General features: G+C 52.5%; 9 protein-coding genes across 9 annotated transcripts; 3 read left to right on the top strand and 6 right to left on the bottom strand.

Moving 5' to 3' along the window:
* Positions 1-484: 484 nt before the first annotated feature.
* PFLUO_LOCUS332 (Fungal specific transcription factor) lies at positions 485-2,626 on the bottom strand (the record flags this gene model as incomplete). Its single annotated transcript, XM_073780567.1, has 1 exon — positions 485-2,626. One exon carries the CDS (start codon positions 2,624-2,626, stop codon positions 485-487), a length of 2,142 nt encoding a protein of 713 aa, XP_073634430.1.
* Positions 2,627-4,102: 1,476 nt separating this feature from the next.
* On the bottom strand, positions 4,103-5,110 carry PFLUO_LOCUS331 (uncharacterized protein; the record flags this gene model as incomplete). The annotated part of the gene is made up of 1 exon (XM_073780556.1): positions 4,103-5,110. The coding sequence occupies one exon, from the start codon at positions 5,108-5,110 to the stop codon at positions 4,103-4,105; it is 1,008 nt and encodes a 335-aa protein (XP_073634429.1).
* A 2,998-nt stretch (positions 5,111-8,108) lies between these two features.
* Positions 8,109-9,890, top strand: PFLUO_LOCUS330 (uncharacterized protein; the record flags this gene model as incomplete). The annotated part of the gene is made up of 4 exons (XM_073780544.1): positions 8,109-8,239; positions 8,294-8,529; positions 8,582-8,748; positions 8,802-9,890. The coding sequence occupies 4 exons, from the start codon at positions 8,109-8,111 to the stop codon at positions 9,888-9,890; spliced, it is 1,623 nt and encodes a 540-aa protein (XP_073634428.1).
* A 415-nt stretch (positions 9,891-10,305) lies between these two features.
* On the top strand, positions 10,306-11,335 carry PFLUO_LOCUS329 (uncharacterized protein; the record flags this gene model as incomplete). Its single annotated transcript, XM_073780533.1, has 4 exons — positions 10,306-10,381; positions 10,431-10,534; positions 10,598-11,069; positions 11,118-11,335. The coding sequence occupies 4 exons, from the start codon at positions 10,306-10,308 to the stop codon at positions 11,333-11,335; spliced, it is 870 nt and encodes a 289-aa protein (XP_073634427.1).
* Positions 11,336-11,483: 148 nt separating this feature from the next.
* PFLUO_LOCUS328 (RNA polymerase B) lies at positions 11,484-12,044 on the bottom strand (the record flags this gene model as incomplete). The annotated part of the gene is made up of 3 exons (XM_073780522.1): positions 11,484-11,611; positions 11,667-11,794; positions 11,854-12,044. 3 exons carry the CDS (start codon positions 12,042-12,044, stop codon positions 11,484-11,486), a joined length of 447 nt encoding a protein of 148 aa, XP_073634426.1.
* A 384-nt stretch (positions 12,045-12,428) lies between these two features.
* Positions 12,429-14,014, bottom strand: PFLUO_LOCUS327 (tRNA(m(1)G37)methyltransferase; the record flags this gene model as incomplete). The annotated part of the gene is made up of 4 exons (XM_073780511.1): positions 12,429-13,399; positions 13,454-13,531; positions 13,581-13,682; positions 13,732-14,014. The coding sequence occupies 4 exons, from the start codon at positions 14,012-14,014 to the stop codon at positions 12,429-12,431; spliced, it is 1,434 nt and encodes a 477-aa protein (XP_073634425.1).
* Positions 14,015-14,389: 375 nt separating this feature from the next.
* Positions 14,390-15,443, bottom strand: PFLUO_LOCUS326 (uncharacterized protein; the record flags this gene model as incomplete). The annotated part of the gene is made up of 2 exons (XM_073780500.1): positions 14,390-15,240; positions 15,287-15,443. 2 exons carry the CDS (start codon positions 15,441-15,443, stop codon positions 14,390-14,392), a joined length of 1,008 nt encoding a protein of 335 aa, XP_073634424.1.
* Positions 15,444-15,830: 387 nt separating this feature from the next.
* Positions 15,831-17,147, top strand: PFLUO_LOCUS325 (uncharacterized protein; the record flags this gene model as incomplete). Its single annotated transcript, XM_073780489.1, has 1 exon — positions 15,831-17,147. One exon carries the CDS (start codon positions 15,831-15,833, stop codon positions 17,145-17,147), a length of 1,317 nt encoding a protein of 438 aa, XP_073634423.1.
* Positions 17,148-17,358: 211 nt separating this feature from the next.
* Positions 17,359-20,455, bottom strand: PFLUO_LOCUS324 (uncharacterized protein; the record flags this gene model as incomplete). Its single annotated transcript, XM_073780478.1, has 7 exons — positions 17,359-17,586; positions 17,641-18,784; positions 18,834-18,930; positions 18,988-19,618; positions 19,676-19,984; positions 20,049-20,278; positions 20,338-20,455. 7 exons carry the CDS (start codon positions 20,453-20,455, stop codon positions 17,359-17,361), a joined length of 2,757 nt encoding a protein of 918 aa, XP_073634422.1.
* Between the last annotated feature and the right edge of the window lie 176 nt (positions 20,456-20,631).

Here is a 20,631-nt window from a genome sequence, read left to right as displayed (position 1 = left end):
CGCCAACTAATGCATCATCACCGATTTACCACGCCGTGAGAGTTAAGAGTCAGTAGGTGTGTGCAACTTTTTTTTGTGAAGTACCATTACGAGTTTCTTGAGGAGATCCAAATAGGTCAATCATTCAATCATTAACCGATCTATATCCTATCGCAGGTCCGATCTATCAAAAGCGCGAGTCCCAAGGCTCACGTCACGAACAAGAAACCAAAACAAGGGAATCCATCATAACAAAACATCCATGCTGCTGCGACTGGCAGAGCTAGTCAGGTACAAGGGGTAATAGTCCAAAACATCAAGTCCATCATGTAATCATTCAAAGGCTGAAAAAGATAACTCCGTCGAAACGCCATGAGTAGAAAATGAGAATTGAGAGGGGGGGGATGGTATGAAGGACGATGAGAAAGCGTATGAGAGAGGATGTGGGGGTTTTGGGAAGAAGAGGTGGTTATTTTGGGGATGGAGTGGATGAGGAAGGACAAGATCAAAGAGGATGCATAGACATATCGTGCTCTCCTTCTCCGTCACTAACGGAGGTTGCCGGAGAAGCAAGCCCCGACATGACAGATGATGAGGCAGCCGTGCCACCAAGGGTGCCGTCAGCATCCATCATCGAGTCATCGTACGACCCGATACTTGTGACGGGTAACCGAGGGACAGACTTTGCCGAGTGGGCCATCAGCTCCTCGACGCCAGGCTTAACGGGCACATGCTTATCCAGAGCGGAGGCATTGTCAAGGCTCTCTAGCGCGAAGCTCATGAACTCGGCATTCTTGTGGCTGACGCTCAGAGTCCAGCGATATTCACAAAGCCGCACCCGATAGAATTCGGCCTCTTCCTTGCTAGGGGCAGTGATGCGCAACAACATTCCAAAGGAGCCGATCAGAGAGAAGTTCGTGCGGGCGGATGCTGGCCAGAACGATCGCAGATGAGCGGGCCGCAGTCTGTTCACAAAATCCATGGCAGAGATGAGACGCGTCTTCGCAGCCGAGCGGCAAATGTGAGCCAGGTACGAATCCGTTCCGTCTTCGGAGAGGGAGCGCACAATGCATCGATGAAGGGTGATCTCCGTGGCGAAGTAGGCCAAGTGCAGAGCACCATTGCGGGCGTGCTCATCCGTAATGGTTTCGACAAGCTCTCCGGAGGACGATTCCATCTTCAATGCTCCTGGCAAGGATGAGAACCACTCCTTTAAGCGGATCTGGGCAGGCTTGGCCTTGTCGAGGATTAGGCGCGTACGTTGCTTTCCAGCGGCCTTGAAGTCATCAATGGCCTTCAGCGTGTAGAATCGATCCAGAACATCCGACAAAATCGTCGTTAAGGCAACCATGTGGCAGAAGAGAAGGGGCCCGTGTCCAACGGCCGCTTCGTCATGGGCAGAGTCGGTGCCAGAAGCAAAGGCATCTGAGAAATCCTCCTCCACAAGATCTTTGACAGTCCAGTTGAAGGCAAAGATGTGAGACGGACGGCCATGGACAAGCGAGGACCACTTATCCTGCATGTACAGGGCCCATGCAAGCCGTCTCCGCAACCCCTTCTCCCAAGTATCCATACGCCAGTTCGAGCAGTCCTGGTGCAGACCGAGCTCGAAGCCGGCTGTGACCATCTGCCCGTTGAGCGCGGAAGTGGCCAAGGTGGACTTTTGCGTCAAGAGCAGACCTGCTTGGATGGTGGATATGCTTGGAGATGGCAGAGAGTCCATCAGCAGTTTCATTGCCGTGCTCTCCAACCGAGCCGCATCGGGTCGCCGTACAGTCTGCGAGGCTGCTCCCACATCGACGAACTTGAGCGTCAAAACATAGACTGCCGAGAGAAGTAAAGGCGACAGCCCTCGCCGTTCTCGGTACGCTTGACGAAACGCTTCTTCCATCAGGATGGGAAACGAAGGGTGTACATGATCAAAAAACTTCTCGATCAGAGTTGCACCGTACGGAGCGACCAGGCTCTCGATAGCATCGAGTGACACGGCCTGCGAGTCACCAATAGGAGCAGTATCGATCACACGCATGAAAGTGCCGTCGTCGGCACACCGGCGCACCCGGGATGTCGAGACTGTGCACTCGTCATGCTCATCTAGTGGCAGGTGGTCGAGTAGTGCGGGTTCCAAGTCTGTGGTCATCCCAATGGACTGTGTCGACAGGTTGAAGAACCCAGGGCGAATCATGTTGTGGGTGCTCCGGAGCGGAAGAGCCCCGTCGGTGGAGAGTGCGTGATGGGCCGATTGAACAGTCGATGAACGTTTCACGGAATCCACATGCTCTCGAGCGGAGGAGTCGTCTAGTTTCCGCTTCTTGGGAGGGACATCCGCGGGCTGAACGGCGGAGAGGTTAAAAGTGCAGTCCTGCCGATGGAAGTCACACGAGTAGCACTTGTTGACGATTTCGTTCATAGCACACCTGCTCTTTCGGCGAAGACAGGCGTCGCAGCTGGCTCCATCCCGACCGGGGACACGGGAGAGAGTCGAGTGGACGGAGCGGGGGGAGGGCGATAGAGTCGAAGTTGCGGCGGCCGTCTGGGGACGGGAGCGGCGGAGATGGTCCGGGGAAGAATGGTGATTTTGAGGGTAGGCCGATGAGGCCGCTGGACCAGCCGTCGAGGAAGGCTGGATGGTGATAACCGTAGCCATGGAGATAGGAGGGAATCCCTAGATAGACTACGCGATTTGGTCACGTAAGGGAACCCCAGGAACTGCCACTCCACAAATCAAGGGACCGCGTTGGGGTGGAATGGAAACGGGACGGCTGTGACTGGAGCATTGACACCGGTCAGATAAGAAGATCGATGGATGACCGGTGGTGCAGGAGATCGATTGTAGGGGTGAAGCCAACGAGCACCTACGTCCGATATCCTTATCAGGCTTGGTTATCTCCGCGAATCTCGACCGGGAGCCGCGAGCAACAGGGAAAAAAAGATCAGGCCGGCGGACCCGCGAGCGATTGCAGCAAGATCAGATGGCGGATGGTTCGCTCCGTCATTCCTGAGCACGCGACAACAGAGGGATGTAGTGTAGAGGGCAAGAAGGCACGAGGGGACGAGGGAGAAAAAAAAAGCAGGCCGGGATGATGACATATGGAAAGCAGCTTGCTGGGCCGGCTCGTTTTGCTCTCGTAACAGATTATGCCTTTGCAATTGTCACCACAGATAAGTCGGGGCGCGCTGATTGGCCGGGAGGTCTGTCTGCCGGGGCATTACGTACGGAAAATGCTGAGTCAGAGGGCCGTTCTGCCTCATTGGGCGGGCCTAGTATACGATTCTGAGACGCGAGAATCTGGAGAACTTAGCTAATAGGGAGCCCCCAAACTGCGTGGCGTTGCGGGAAACAGGCAGTACCGAGGATGCCCATGATTCAGTTAACCTTTCCCCTCGCTCGCCCTCCCCGAAGTGGGCTCTATCTGGAATATCACCCTCGCCAGAATGCTACTCCGGGTGGCGATGAGAGCTCTGAGGGTCGGGAGAAATCGCAGCGAACCTGATTCGTCGCATGTCCAACGCATTATTCATGGTGGCTGACCAGCTCCCCGATGATTTGCTGACTCTATAGTTAATCACTGGGATTGGCGACCCTGTAATCCCTCCGGAACCCATTTCGGGTTTCGGATCGACGGTCGCGGATGATCATATAATTGCCAATAACGGCCAAGCTTGAGAGATCGTGATTTGATGTACGGAGTAGTAACTCGAGATGATGGCGGAAAGGACTTTCCGTAGTGCAGTCGCCGCTCCAACAACTTGTTCCCGCTGACACCATATTCGGCCTAGCGTCAGATTTCATGACACATGCGTCAGTATAGGAACAGCCAAAAGGTATAACCAGACGACGCCTAACGAAAACGCAGTTGCCTTTCTGGCAAATAACACTATCTGTCATACGGACAAAGTTTGAGGGTCCAAGCTTTCATTTGAAAGGGAATACCGTCCTCTAATGAGGGACCTTTGGGATATGGAGGAACACTAAGCAGTGGGAGCCATATAGGGTTGAAGGGAGTTCCTTTTTTGACATTATACAAAGTCAACCCTATGGTCCCCCTTGGGCTATACCAGTTAGCAAAGAGAAAGGAAACCGGCACTTGGGAAACAAGCTAACCTATCAAAGAGCCCATTATCAAATAATCGCAAACTCTCCCTCAAAAGCCTCATGCATCACGCTTCTAGCGTCTGCTCTCTGCCCGCTCTTTTGCCGCGCAACGATTTCACGCACTAGGTTCGCTGTCCGGGTGGTATTTCCAACCTTGACCTTCATCCCCTCAATGCATTCAATGATCCAAGATTGTGTGTCCTCTTCCTCGGCCTCGCAAGCAGCCATCATCAGCGGCCACAGCATACTGACCGGCAGGGATTGCCCTTCTTCTAACGTCATCAGTGACAGATGCACAATCTTCGACACCGCAGGTTTGATTTGTGGAATCGATCGCAACTGTGCGTAGGCGACCCGTTGAAGATGTATAAAGCAAGCATGAAAGTTGGCCGTGTAAGTCCGCAGGTGGTGCTGGATCTTCGTTGTTAACCCAGACCCGATATACTGCTGGAGCCCTTTTTGATCCGCAAGGTCAATAATCGCAGGTCTGCGGGTCCAGAGCGCATTGAGGTCGCGCATGATTTTGTCCGCTGCAAGCAACACCTCTAGCTCGTCTTCCACAGACCCTCGAGAGCGATGCCATTTGTCCAGGTGTGCGATTCGACATGAGAAATTGAGCACTTGGAGATAGAAGTTGTAGGCCTGTCGGTTGAGAGAAGTGAAAAGAATATCTTCCGTCTCCATGCTGGCTTGCTCGCCATCACCGGCGGGCGAATCGCTGCCCTGAACGGTGTTTAAATCTAGGCTGTCGGGGTTGCTGTACAAGTGAAACCCTCTGCCACCTGCACTTACGACCTTCGCATCCAGTAATTTCAGCCAGATTTGAAGTTGATTGTATAATGCCGAGGTCGAAGTTGCGTTTTGGCTTAGCAGAAGATAAGCTTGATCCAAGAGTTCCGCGGAGCGTTTAGGAGCTTTGGATACGATGATTCCGACATATGATAGGAAGAATATACTTCCCAAGATAGCCTCGCGGGAGTTCAGTTGGGTGTTTGCATCAGGGTGGCTGTCGAGCAATTTCTTAAGTTCATTCATTGCGACAGTAAAATAAAAATCCGATGACTCTGCAGCTGGAGACGTCCGCTGGGAAGGCGGCTCTTCAATCGATAACGCGGAAAAGGCGCATATCGAATGGCGTAGAGGCAGGCTGGATTTTGAAAGACGGAGGAGGGCATCACGATAAGTATGCCAGCGTGGCTCAACGCCTACCAGGATTGGTGGCACTGCAAAGTTGACAAAGTGTCTGAGAAGCGTCATTTCATCTATTGGGCTGGACGAGGGTTGCTCAGAACTCCGGAACGGCAGAGCGGCTGCGCTATTTCCATTTTTTGCGGCTGAACTTGTGTCGAATGGGGAACAGTTGTCTGTGAGAGAATTTGAAAGGGATCGAGTAAGATTGGAGGAGAATGGAACATATTCATAAGGAGTTGACTGCTGAACCGCTGTGAAGTTTGGAATGATAGGAATATTGGTGCATAGACTATCTTCACCAAGCAGCTCCAGTTCCCAATTCTCTGGGCCTGGAAAACTCTGATGTAAGGGTTGATTGCCCATTGAATTCACATCTAGGCTCATACTGGGTGCAAGATTTCCAAAGGCCGTTGCTTCAGAATCATGAAGAGTTTCGCCCTCAAAGCCCACAGTCTGTGGGCGAATTGGATTGACATCGTCATTTCCTGGACGACGAAGGCCTTGCTCTCCTACCCTTGAGAGCCCATTGCCTGAAGAGGATGGTTCTTGTCGTAGGATAGATGGTTTTTGTCGACGTTTCTCTATCCTAGGTGACGAGTCCTGGGACGCTGTAGATTCATAATTGCAGCCAAGCCGTAGGCGATGGCAGTGTCCACAGACTGGGCGCTCTTCGTCACATTTTACCTTCCTTTTCAGAGAATTAGCAATAAATTACAAGATAGCAAAGTGGAAAATAAATAAAAAGGCGGCCTGATATCACAAGATGACGCGACGAACCTCTTTCGACAAGTCAGACAACCTCGCCGAGATCGTCTAGAATCCTTTGAGGGCTGCAGACGCGAGCCTGGACTCGCGGCAATTCTTTGCCCGGTTGTTGGGGATGGAATGCTATTCGAATCTGCCGAGGTTATTGTAACGCGATCTCCTTGATCTGTATGGTTCGCCGACGATCTATGCGTTGGAGCATCGCTTCCGAGGGCGTCGGAATCCACTGGTGGGTTCATAACGCCTGCGACTTCTTACCGATATCAAATAGAAAACCGTTATCAATAAGCAAGCGATCGCTAACTCTTGGTGCAGCGTGATGGAGCGACCTGCTGAAGAGGATCTAGGAATAGGCGGTCGGAATGACCCCGAGACGAAGGGAGAAATAAGCGATCGGTTACGGCGGTGGGCCGACAAGCTGGTCGATTCGATCGGCTAACCACCACCGAATCAAGTGGCCCTGCTACTGACGCGCAGACAAGCGCAGTACATACCGACATGACTATACCTCTGGCGTATCCGGGTTAATAGCCATTTACTCTCTAGTAGCGCGGTCATGTCGTTCCCAGTCCATTTTGATCCTCGCCAGCCCGAGGTCCATGCGAGCACGCTCGTTCTTTTAGGCCAGGACCTGCTCTGTGCCTGGTTTGGTGGTACAAAGGAAGGTCTTCCTGACACTAAAATCTGGATTTCCAGACTCGACAGATCCAAGCCCGGCGCTTCATGGACTAAGCCATATCCAGTGGCATCCGACGAGGGCCTTGCGCATTGGAATCCGGTCTTGCTAAGAGTCCCGGGTCCTAATAAAATCCTACTTTTCTATAAAGTAGGATCTCCAATCTCCTCCTGGCGCACAAATATCATCGAATCGGACGACAAAGGGGAAACTTGGAGTAAGCCGCGAGAACTCGTCCCTGGTGACGAAGGTGAGAAGCATTCCTCTTTTCATCTAGCAATCCTAACTTTTCAAAGGTGGTCGAGGCCCTGTGAAGAATAAGCCACTTGTCCTTTCTAATGGGACGATAATTGCACCAGCATCGCTGGAGACACCCGATGGCAAGTGGGACTGCTTCACCGATGCCTCTCACGACCAAGGCAAGACCTGGATTAGATCGGCATTTGTGGAAATCAACAGAGAAACTTGGCCGGGTGAAGGTGCCATTCAACCTAGCTTGATTAACTCTGCACCTGGAAAGATATCAATGTTCACGAGAACCTCTGCTGGTCATGTCGGCAGAGCTGACTCTGAAGACAATGGGGAGACCTGGGGTGAGATGTATCTAACCCCACTATTTAACAACAATAGTGGATTGGATGCTTTGCGCCTGGATAATGGGACCTGGCTCGTGGTACACAATCCAGTTCAGCAGAGATGGGTAAGTCTACCTATGCGAACTCCTCTACGCCGGTTGACAGATTATTTATTAAAAAGGGCCCTCGAACACCTTTGGTGATATCAAGCTCATCAGATGAGGGCAAAACTTGGAAAATCATTGTGATCCTCGAATCAAAGCCGCCACCTGCTGGCTTCTCGAAGATTGTGGCACTTGACACTGTATGTGTACATTTGCATCCAGGTGTCTGGCGATACACTAATTCGAGAACTTAGGGAATTGTCAATGATGGAGAGAGTGAATTCAGTTATCCCGCTATAATTAGCGATGGCAAAGGTGGAGTCTATGTCAGTTATACATATGAACGACGAGGCATCAAAATCGTCCATGTGGATGAGACTCAGTTGAGCTAGCAAAAAAGAGTGCATTTTGTGTTCAGTTCTAGACTATATGAAGATCAAGATCATTGAAAGGCCCATATTTACTATCTTAAATTACTATACTTGCACTGTCCAATTTTCTTCATCTCACATTGAGTCCGAGTCGATCCTGCTGCACTCGGCCTCCCCGAGAATCTGGGGATGTGGGGTTCCCCAACCGACCCGGCCTATCGCTTGATAAATCTCAGCCGACGAGGACGACGAACGTATTTTACCCCTCCTAGCTCCCCCATAAAATGGGAGCTCTGGGAATTCTCCTATATTTTTGACGAAATCGTGGATGAGCATCAACCACGCGTCAAAATGACAAACTTCCTCACCAGCGCCGATGTGAAGGCGATGCCTCGGGAGGTCTTCAATTGGAGACTAGTGCTCGCAACGGGAAGTGCCTGTATGGCCGGATCTCTATTTGGATTTGACACTGGAAATATTGGGTGAGATAATTTTCAAGTCCATGTTCTGACCTGTTGCTTACTCTCTACATCCAGCGGCATCATCGTCCTCCCTTCCTTTAAGGAGACATTTGGCCTCACAGCAAATGGCCCCAATGCGTACCAGGCTCCAAATCTCTCAGCAAATATTGTGACTGCATTACAAGCAGGCGCTGTTCTGGGCGCTCTGTTGGCCTACACCTCTGCGGATCGACTTGGTCGCAGATGGACCTTGATTGTCGGGGCTGTTGTCTTCCTCATCGGCTGTATTCTCCAGTTGATTGCACGTCTCAGTAAGTCAATCCGAAGCCGGGAAAAATTATGTTTTTTTGATCTTATACCCAGGCACGCTCTATGCCGGTCGCGTCATATCTGGTATCGCAACTGGCCTGTGCTCCGTTGTTGCACCGATGTACATTTCGGAGACCTCGCCGAAGGCAATCCGAGGCGCCATGACTACTTGTTTCAACCTTATTATCGTGACTTCACTCTCTCTTGCGTTTTGGATTAATGTAAGCTTTTCCGGTTTTGTCCTTGGCTATCCATTTCTTCTAACTCGAGCCAGTATGCCGTGAGCACTTGGAGCAATCCCTCAAACAAGCAATGGCGCATCCCAATGGCCATCCAGATGATTCCCGGTGGTCTTCTGTTCATTGGAATGATATTACAAAAGGAATCTCCACGGTACCTAATCAGCCATGACCGGTCAGATGAAGCAATTCAAAATTTAACATACTATCGCCAACTCCCCGCCGACCATCCCTTTGTCGCAATCGAGGTTGCAGAGATCACCGAGTCCGTGAAAGCAGAAATGCTCGCGGTCAAAGGGTCTTCCGTCTTCAGTCTTTGCAAGGAAGTCATAACTGTCCCAGCGAATCGGCGGCGATATATTCTGGCATTTACTCTGCAGATATTCCAACAGATGACGGGCACCAACGCTATAAACTATTTCGCTCCGTCAATCTTTGCGTCCGTGGGGCTAACAGGAACGAGCACATCCTTGCTCGCGACTGGCGTCTATGGAATTGTCAAAGTCTGCACCACAGTGGTCTACGCATCCCTGATTATTGACAATGTTGGCCGGCGCAAGCCGCTCATGACTGGCGCGGTGATTCAAGCTTGCTGCTTGCTTTATCTCACGATTTTCGTCAAGCTGGCTACAATCGAAACAGGCCAGGTCAGCGCCGGTGGATATGTTGGCGTAGTTGCCATCTACATCTATGCATTTGGATGGTCCTTCGGCTGGTCCGTTGTTCCGTGGGTCGTACCCTCCGAGATCTTCCCCAACCGCATTCGTGCCATTTGCATGTCATCGATCTTCGCCTGGCAATGGCTGCTCAATTTTGCGATCACTCGAGCCACGCCATACATGATGCTCAACTTGGATAAATGGGGCGCTTATCTCATATTCGCGGTATTCACATTTGCGAGCGCGATCTGGGCATTTTTCTTCCTTCCCGAGCTGAAGGGAAGGTCGATTGAATCCACAGATCGTCTGTTCGAGCAATCTGCTTTCACAATGTTGAAGCGTGCGTATCCTACCGAGGAAGAAAAGACTTTGGACTTGTCGCCCAGGGATAAGGCGCTTGAAGCTGCCTCGGGTACAACCCATCATATCGAGGAGTCGCCAGCGCGGAGGGAGGATATTGTGTGAATGAAATAGCTGGCAGATATTTCTGCAAAAATAATTTTTCTCTTCAATTTACACTCGATTCAACTTTTCTCAAGACAACATTGAAGGTCAGAAGTACACATACTTGCTTCAGAATCCATAAAATATGAGTAATAGGTCACTGCAATGCCCCGTCGAAATACATTCTCAGCCTTTGACCATCAATGGAGCGCCTCGATCAGAGTTCGGAAGCCATCCTCTGTCGCTAATGGTATGCGCCGACCAGTAACAATCGTCGGCTAATATCTTGTTCCGGGGTATCCCCGAGCCCGAGCCGACGAGCTTAGCTGCATTTGGGGGAAGGCCGACTTCATTTCCCCCAAGACAAAGCATATTTTGGAGGGCCATCCAATACTAGCTTCTATATTGGAATTTTACTTTATTGGGATTTTCTACAATGAGTGCTTCGATTAACGCGGCCGATCTCTTCAACGTCAATGGCTTGGTCGCAGTTATCACGGGCGGTGGAACTGGTCTGCGGTCTCTTTAGGGCTTCAATCGAACTCAGCTGACTAGCTCCAGGAATTGGACTCATGATGGCCAAAGCATTAGCCGCCAATGGAGCATCAAAGGTGTTTATCGTTGGGCGGCGTTTTTCCGTTCTCGAAAGTGCCGCGAAAGAATCAGTGAGTATCCAGCCTTTACCCCTCATTCAACACGCATAGTCAAAAGTATTCACCGATTTGTAGAAATATGGCAATATCATCCCGGTCCTGGGAGACGTAACCTCAAAAGCAGATTTAAAAAGCCTCACTGCGCACATCGACGTAGAAGCAGGCCACGTTGACCTCCTGGTCGCAAATGCAGGAATCAGTGGACCTGATCTCGAGGGACTGTCTGAATCTGCACCAATCGAGGAACTACAACAAAAGCTGTGGGGTCCAAAGCTCGAGAACTTTGCAAACACTTACACCGTCAACACGGCGGCCACATTTTACACCGTTGTTGCGTTTCTGCGCCTGCTTGATAAAGGCAACAAGAAGCGTAACGGGGGACCACGAAGCCAGGTTGTGGCGACCAGTTCCATCTCGGGATTTAACAGGAACGTTCCGGGTGGGTTTGCATACGGGGGAAGCAAAGCTGCCACGACGCATATGATGAAACAGTTTGCAACATTATTGGCGCCATATGGGATTCGGAGTAACATCATCGCTCCCGGAAGTAAGTTATTCTCTCGTTGTATATAAATCGAAGACTAACCTTTGGAAGTATATCCGTCCGAGATGACAGCCGCGAATATGGCCAAGCAATCAGAGGAAACGAGGCAGGTTTTCCCGGCTTCGGGTATACCGGAGCAGCGGATGGGCAATGAGCAAGACGTGGCCGGTGCGATCCTATTTCTTGCATCCAGGGCTGGGGAATACTGTAACGGAAATGTGCTCGTAACTGATGGCGGGCGACTCAGCGTGACGCCTGCCTCTTACTAGAACAGAAAATCGGACCATAGCTGACTCGTCAATCATTTTATTATTCATCGTGGCCGAGTTTCCTGTCTATTTGTCGAATTGTATAGCACTGGATCATGAAATGCAAACCTCCAAACGCCATGCTTCCCAAAAAAACAAAATTGCAAGTCTACTCGGTGAAGTTGCGCAGCTTGGTCAGCTCATCCAGCAGCTCCTGCAGGTCTCCGTCGGAGATTTTGTTCTGCAGACTGGGAATAAGCGACTTGGCTTCCTCTGCATTATCGCAGCACAGACTTCCTATTTGATGGTTAACACGGAGTCAAGAACTCCCGGGAAAAAAAACCGCACTAACCAAGCTGTGACCGCTCGAACATCTCCAGCTCGGTGTGTGAGTTCAGCAACCGCTCCACCGCCTTGATGTTCTCCTCATCCTTGAATCGGGCAAACACCTCGAGGTAGTCCAGAGTCCGGGTCAAGTTCCTAGAAGTTTCTGAGGTCAGGGTCTCGTCTTGGAAGCAGACTGACGGGATCGCACTTACTCCGGCTCTTCGTACTTGTTCCCTCCACGCCGCTTGTTCTCCAACACCTTGTTGATGACAAGTCGCGCTTCAGACAGGGACAGTGTGTGAGTGTTTTGGTCTGCTCCGAGTTTAAGGGTCGACGCGGCCTCGAGCTCGCCTTGGGGCAGAGTGCGTTTGCGGTGCGTGGGCGGGGGCAGTTGGACGCTCATCGTGACTTCGGAATTGGAGATCGGACGCTCGTTATACACGCGACGCTGATTGAATATTTGTTGATCCCCGACCGCAACTAATGTGTCGACGTTTGGTGTGCGTGTGAACTGGAAGAGAAGAGGGCCAGGAGAGGTGGAAACTCTTCCAAGGGCCCGGCAGTTGAAGGCGGTGAACACAGCGCCGCCTCTTGCCTGATCGGGTATTCAGTCGTCCCCAGCAGCCTGTTACACGAACTATGCAGTATATTTACGAGGTGGTTAAATATCTATCAGCTATTAATGATGAGCACAGTCTATTTTCAGGGTATCCGAACTCTGGCTGTATTCTACACCAATGCCACAAACGCCTAGTCTATGCAACAACTCACTATACAGCACCTCACTCTACGCCCGGAAGGCCACTTCTTCCGGAAGACGGAAGCTTGCACAGAACATCTGCTTCTTGGGGCTGACAAGCCGCACATTGTGGATGGCCAGCTCCAGTTCCTGGTTTCCAGTACCCCCGACACAATCCTCCGGAGTGATGGTATACCCCAGACGCTCAGATATGCGCTGACAGATATCGATGTGGTCATCCACCTCGTTGTCGGAATGGCCTGAGAAGCAGTACACATGGATCATGGGCAGCTTCTGGGACGTATTCGGTGAGAAGAGCGCTTCTTTGCCGGTGTAAAGGCCCGGGAAAGCGTCCACAAACTCGATGGCCGTGGCGGGCAGGTTCATGACATAGTGGTCGACGATAGAAGGTCGGGTATACATCTCGGGTGGTGGAGAAGGCGGCTCCTCCTGTTGGCTTTCGTTGGCCTTTCGTTTCCTGTCCCGGCGAGCCTTGGGCTTGATAGTGACGGTGACGGGCTCGGCATCCAGAAGCTCCTTGGCCGCAAAGCGAATAAACGCGCGGCCGTCTTGGTTGAAAGGCGTGACAAACTCCTGAACTTTGTTGCGCGGAATCGCGTCCTGCATCACCTCGTAGCCATATGGGTTGAGATCGTTGGCCCAAACGAAGATCTTTTTGCGGCCGGCGGGTACTGCAAAAGGTCCCACGCCCGCCATGACGTCGCAGACCATTTGGCCCGCTTGGAATTTGTCGACCAGCCGGCGGTGCTCCGTCTCCAGACGGCTATTCCAGTACACGCGAGCATAGTCAAAGCGGAATTCGCAATCTTGCTCATGCTGGACGACATTGAGGTCGTTGTCTCCGGCCAGCAGCTCGAATGGGAATGTACGGAATTCGCTGTGCGAGCCGACATCTTCGGTTTTGTTGATGACGGTGCGGATGGCGGGGTTTTTGTCCTTGAGGATCTCTGCGATGATGTGTTTATACGGGTAGAATTGCTCTCGGAGGTTCAAATGCACTATATCAGTCAGATTATTTTGCAAGGTTCAATCGAATGCAGCAGGTAACTTACAGACGTGGCCCACTTGGGTAAACCCCTGTGGGATTTCCTGCATATCGTTCTCAGGCAGTATCGCAGCAATAATATCGGCTAGTAAAATGTCAGCACTTGTGCCTATTCCGCAGGAAACTCCACGCACCATAGTTCCAGAAATCATAGTCCAGAACCAGTTCATAAGGGCCCAGCCCCACAGTTCCTTTCTCCACGAGCTCACTGATAGTCGGAGACCATGTTGTCTTGTCTGCGTATTTGCGTCAGCATGTACCCCAAAATCAGTAGGAGTCCCATACCATCATGCTTCAGATCCCCGCGCAACAAAAGAGCCTTCCGCACCAGCCCATCTGGATCCTTGACGTCGCGCACGCAATTGAGCCGATGCACAACTAGCAGATCTTTGCTGCTGCTCAGTTCCTTGCGCACGCGCGAGATATCGGAGTGCTGGAAGACGCGCGCGGCGGAGATGGGCACCGTTTTCCGGAAGAAGGACCGGTCGAGGGACCGCATGGCGCGGTTGATGGGCGGGCGAAACATGGCGAGAAATTCGCGGCTGCAGCCTTCGTCCGATTGCTCCATTGACGACAGTCGGAGGGCTCTTTTAAGGGTCGAGATGGGCGATTGAAACTGCAGCTGGTCCGAGTGAACATGCGACAATTTGCTTCTTTATCTTGCACGTGACCGCTATCTTATCACCGATAGCAAAACTACCACTCGAGCTCAAAGTCGCAGGTATATCATACACTTGATTCCTTGATCATATATTAGCTCTTCCTCTGGTTTCTGTTTGATGCTCTATTAAATTATGGACAATACAGATTTTTGGATCGGCGAGAAAAGCTCACAGTAAAGAACCAATTTGCGCTAGGAGGCAGAAACGCAGGGAACCAGCTCCCTTTGATCACCACAATTCAGAAAACAGCCAGTTCCTGGAGATAATTCCAGCATGAATCATCAAGTATTCCTCATGGACTTGATATGGTCACTGTCAATTCCCTGCTGCACGGTCATATGCTCAATCCGCTCATTCAGCATCCCAATTTGCTCTTCCTTCTTCTTCAGCGCCTTGCGCGACATATCTCTCCCCTGAATAATACCTTTCGTTTTCAACTCCTGGCGGTCGAGCAGCGCCACCAGCTCATTCAGTGCAATGTTGGGAAGCACAACGCTGTGCTTATCCAGGATCGCCAAAGCGTCCTTTGCAAGGTCGGATCGATTGGCATTCGAGTCGCCGCTGATCACGTCGCGGTATTTGCTCGGTGTGGGTGTCATGGACACTTCCGCCGAAGATGGAGGGAACCGAGATGATCGGGTAGACTGCGGTGTTGCCAATATGGATGGTGCACGAGCGGGGGAGTCGTATGCGAACTCGGACAGCTTCCTTTTGCCAGGCGATGTGGTCTCCGATGTGCGCACTGCTTTAGATGGCAGCTCAGGGTGGAAATTGGGTTGGGAGATGAAAGACGCCGTGGCAGATTGGCTGCTTGACAGCGCTTCCTTGAGCTCCTCGTCATCATCCTCATCGTCGTTCCAGCCATATTCATCTGCATCCTCCGCCATCATCCGCGCCTTGGCGGTCTTGGGTGGTGATGGGTATCTGCGCGGCGGGGCATCAACGAACCTGCGCTCGGTCTGTGGAGTGAGAAGGCCAGTTCTAGCCTGATATGGTTTGGAAGGCGTCTGGGTGAAGGGATCAGGTTCCGATTGGGTGTTCGCAAGGACGGCGGCTCTCTCGCGGACCTGAGCGTCACTCTGCCAGAGAAAGAAGCGGCAACGCAGATGCTGCGGTTGAGCGCAGACGTAGACTAAAAGAGTCAGCGGGTATTGAGCGTCAGAGACTGCTTCGCGTACAATACCGGCCATGGTTCTCGTTCTCCTTCTTGACTTGGTGCTTGATCGCGGGGGGGCGTTCGGGACAGTTGCAGCACCAGATACCATCCTTGAAGAGACCGTCCAAGTGGCGACCCGTTCGAGGCGAGTTTGGGGGTTTCTTATGCGGAGATATCATGGTGATGGGTGAACCGGTCACTCCTGGGAGTGTCCAGCAGTGAAAGTAGTTGATCCGTCCGGGTCCAGAACGTCGGTCGCCGGGGGAACAGCTATCTTATCTTATCGCAGATAAGACCGCCGGTTGCCTCAGGCAGAAGTCTACACGGCATGGAGAGGAACCTTGGTGTCTGGTTATCCTTATTTATGGAATATATGCATAGATCTCTCACACACTCTCTCTCTAATACTTCATTATGTATTACTTGGGCTATAAATAAATCCATATCCTCTGATGTCACCACTCAACCGCATCTGAGACAGTACCTCTGTCACTCCATCTCCTCTACCCCACGTCCGAACCATCCTCCCACCCGCACCAACACCTCCCACCCACCCACCATGGGCCATGCAGTCAGCCACCAACCTCACTTCATTGTCCCAGGAGCTATATCTCTACATATCAGAGTCCCTCGACTCAATCCATGACTTAAACACCTTCGCGCAGGTCAACTCCACGCTCTACAACCTGCTCAACGAACGCCTCTACCGGCGCGATGCAGCACAGCCACGGACACAGAGTCACGGCCAGATTAGCCGCGCCTTATTCTGGGCTGCGCGGCACGACCAAGTCGGGACGGCGAGGAAAGCCGTCGCCGCCGGTGCGGACGTGCTGGCCATGACCGACGAAGACACTCTTATAAAGGGCTGCACGCCGCTGATGCTGGCTGCCGCGCATGGGAATCTCGAGGTGCTGCGGTACCTGCTCACCATCGAAGAGGTCAATCCGAACTCGCGGGACAGACGATACATGCGCCCGCCGATTTCCTGGGCCGTGCGAGCGGGATACATATTCGTCGTGGCGGCGTTGCTGGATGACGATCGCGTGGATGTCAATCTACAGGATAAGATGGGCGACACGGCGCTCATGATCGCGATCAATCACCGGCCTGATCTGGTCACCTTGCTCCTCTGCAGCGGGAGAGCCGATCCCCGAGTCCCGAACCGACAAGGCGCCACGGCGCTGTCAGGCGCAGCGCGGAATCGCAGTACAAACATCCCCCTGCTGCTCGCGACGCATCTGGACCTGATCCTGGACGGGCACGACACCGCGGAAGACTGCCAGCATGTATTCTTTTTCGCGGCCAGCACAGGCCATGTCGACACCGTGAAATACCTCGTCTCGGCGCACGGGGACAAACTCCAGCCGAACGGCAAGTCGGATGAATACGTGCGGGGCGCATTTTGGGCGGCTGCGTCGTCCCGGCGCGTGGAGGTGATCAGGTTTTTACTGTCGTGGAAAGCGACGGATCCCAATCTGCGGAACCCGTGGCGGCTGCATACGCCGTTGTTTGCGGCGGCCATGAATGGGCATGAGGATGTTGTGGACGTGTTGATGGAGAGCGAGCGCGTTGATCCGGAGATCCCCGACGTGTATGGGGTGACGCCGTTGGGCACTGCGGCGGATAGGGGCCATGAGGATATTGTGAAGCGGTTGCTTACGGGGAAGCGGCGCGCGGATCCTAATGCGCGTGATGAGAATGGGCAGACGCCATTGTTTAGTGCTGCGTTTTCTGGACATCGGGACGTTGTCCAAACCCTGCTTGACGCCGAGGGCATTGATCCCGACTTGCCGGACTTGGGGGGAAAGACACCGCTGGCGGTGGCGACGGAGAATGGGAATTTCACGGTCTCCGAGGTATTGAGAGAGTATAAAGCGAAGTAATAATCGTGAGATCATCATCATTATGAGCCAACCATCTATCTAATTGTATGGTATCCTTGCCCTGAGGCGAGTGCTCTAGCCATATCTATGTTGCGCTCCCGTTTCATCTCCGCCGTCGGCTCCTCCACGCAGCAGCGACAAAACACATGGGACAGAAAATTAGAATTAGCAAATACACAATGAATGAAAGTAAAGCGAGATTCGCTGGAGTTTAGTCTGCCAGCACGTATCGGAGCATCACGACGAACGGATCGGTCAGCTTCAGGGATTCGTGAACCTCGGGTTTCACGGGCTCCCCGGCTGTGCGACGAAGCTGATCCTGCCTCTTGGTTCGACGGCGGCGTTCAGTGGCGATGGGGTCATCTTCATCGTCATCCGCGGAATCTTCGTCAGAGGCGTCAGAGGCCTCGTCGGAAATAGTCAAGTCTTCCAAGTCGCCCTGTAGGGTATGTTAGAACAAGTGCATGGGTTTGTGAAATGAGAAAGAACATACCTCATCGAGGCCAAAATCGCTTCCCTTGAAGGTTGCAGAGCCCGGAATGGAGTCGTTGCCAGTTCCCTCGGCTGCCATCTTCTGGCGTGTTTTGTTCAAGTGCCAGGCCTTCCGGTCCGCATGCCATTTGATCAGCGCATTGATCTCAGCCAGAGCAACGTCTTTGTCAATTTGGCCAGCACCGACGGCACCCTGGAACAAGGCATTCATATCGAGCTTGCTACCCTTGGGGCCCTTGCGCAGAAAGTCGAGAATCTCTTCGACCCACGACATCAAGGATTGGAAGAGACCGTTGTCATGAAGATGCACTTCGTGGATGAATTTGTAAAAGTTAGCCTCGTGGCGGGCGCACAGGTCAATGAAGGCTTGCACGGTCTGATTCGGGTCCGCGGAGGCGTCTTGTCGTTGGGCGCTTTCGATGACGCCGATGGCATCGTCGGCAAACATGGCAAAGTCTGTAATGGAGCTGTACACATTGGCCGACTTGTATACCCGGACGAGGGGCTCATAGAAGATGGTGAAAAGGTCGCGGAAAAGTTGCAGAGTAGCCGGCTCCTCGACGATGCTAAGCATCATCGACTTGTCACGCTGCCGAGTGTACAGTTTCAACAGCTGCTTCATGTGAGCAAACCACTGGGCTCCCTGCTGCATCTCAAGGTCCACGTTCTCTACGGCGTGGTTCCAAGCCACCCAGCCGTTGAACACCTTCCCAACTTGCTCGGGGGTGAGCTCTGGAGTTAAAAGTTCAGAGCGTAGGATGGCCACAATGATATCGGTATCCTCCATGACAGCCTCCTCTCGGATGATGTTCTTAATGTCCTCTTCGGCGTCCGCGAAACTCTTCAGTTTTTGACTCAATACCGGGTCCTCAACCTTGGCAGACAACGAATCAATTGATCTCTGGAAGTCCTTGATACTGTCATTCAGTGTCAGGGAGAATATTCGCTGGAGAAGCGACCGAGATCCAAATGGTTGTGCCAGAAACAGATCGAGGACGCCCGACATGACCGCAGCAGGGTTGGCGATGCGGATTACGTTCTTCAGCAGCGTGTAGGGAACAAGACCATGGATTCTCTTCGCCTGCGCAAACAATTCGGGGGAATTGTCCTCGGCCAAAAACAAATGGTATATTGTCGCAGCAACCCTAATTCCAGTTAGCTATGGGGAAAGCTTATCGGTGACAAAAGACGTACTCAATGCGAAGCCACTCGGCAAACTTCTGATATTGCGGGCTGAGATCTGCGATGGAAGGCTTCTCCTTGATCTCAGAGAAAAGTTTCGTCAAGCCATCTAACAAGGCAGATTAGCATCGCACCCTCATGTCCAGGAAAAAGTTCCGGCGCTTACTGCTCTCGACGATTTCCCTCCGGAAATTCTCCATGTAGACATCCAGCTCGGCGGCACGCTGTCTGGCGATTTCATAAAACCGCTTCTGCTCCTCGATCCGCACAGCATCCATATCCTTTCTCCGGTGAACATCGATCATTTCCTCCTCGTTCAGAGTGATGGGTTGACCGGACAAAAATTCCTCCATGGTCTTGGTCTCCGCAATCCGCTTGTTCTGCAGGATGGTACGAAGAAACGCGCGCAGAGATACACGCTGTTCTTCGCGATAGAGTACAGTCTCTCGCGGCACCTCAGACGACCCGCGCGATGACATGGCGGCGGATCGTAATGAGCTTCGAGAAACTGAGTGCCGGGGACCCTTGGGATCGATCGGAGCAAGAGTTTGGGATGACTGCTTCTCCTGTGGGGTGGTCGGTCCTTGAGTTGAGGCGGATGAAATAGACGAGTTATCGTCGTCGGCAGAGCCAAACCAGCTGGATGCTGTGGAAGACTTGTTCTTACGAGGCAGAGGAGGAAGGTGTTTGCCGGGGAACTCGGTGCGCAGTCTCTTGTGCAGCTTGACAAAGTCGCCGTATCGTCGGCCCACATGTATCTCCGGCTTGTCACCTCGACGGACTCGGATAATGAACTCCTGTGTAGGCCGGCTCAAGTCAGCAGATACTCATGTCGCCTCTCACGAGCCACTTACCGCGTGTGGATGATATCTGACCGTCCGCTTCACAGACACAACGCGCACAGCAGCCACATTCACGTCCCACCCATGAATTGAATGGCCCTCGGGTATATTGACGAGTATCCCATTCTCATCCGCACCGCGATCAATCACCTCCATCTCCGAGAATTGGACTCGTTCCTCGTATCCAGATGCTGTAGGCACACCCGAAACCATCATCAGCTCGATGAGCTTCTCGCACTTCCGAGCCAACTTCCGCCGCTTCGTTTCCTCTAGCCGATCTTCCGAGGACGAGACATGCTTGTTGGCAAACGATTCCAGGAACTGTTCCATCAATCCTGATTTAGCATTTCGCACGTGGCAATGGGGTAATAAAGGGCAGACGCACCACCTGCAACTTATTCTGCCAGAACTCCTTCTCGCGGGCCTTGTCGAGAAAGGGGAAATTGCGCACATGGTGCACGAAGATATACCGCAGAATCGGCAGCTCCGAATCAACGGGAGCGACTTCGCCGAACTCGGATCTGAATGGCGCGCCGAATCGCTGTAGGGCTGTGGGGGAGTTGAGCTCGTTAATCTCTGCGCGGACTTGTCGGGCGATGAGCTCGCGCTTGAGGTCTGTAGGGGATCACAATATATCAGCGACCGGTCATCACGAAATGGCATGTCCATCCTACAATGTTCTTGCTTCCCCGTCAGGATCTGTCCATCCGATGGAGCAGATTGTTCGGTCAACTCGCCCGCGCCCGCCGCACGGTTGGCGGCGATTGGAGCCGGCCTGCGCGCTTCTTGCATGGTGACGAAGATGATAAACTGAAGGGCAACACAACGGGTAGTCGAAATGGGTGTGCGGGTGTGAGGGAGGCGGAATTCGAATACGTCTGCCTAGACAACAAGCTCGCACAGGGCCAAGATCGATAGTGTGATCACGAAGCCGATCCAGGGAATATTCCCGTCCGCGGTCCCCGCCG

This window comes from Penicillium psychrofluorescens (genome assembly GCF_964197705.1).
Source record: "Penicillium psychrofluorescens genome assembly, chromosome: 1".
Classification (NCBI taxonomy): domain Eukaryota; kingdom Fungi; phylum Ascomycota; class Eurotiomycetes; order Eurotiales; family Aspergillaceae; genus Penicillium; species Penicillium psychrofluorescens.
The sequence above is the reverse complement of the archived record's forward strand: the minus strand, read 5'-3'. Positions and strand labels throughout refer to the sequence as shown.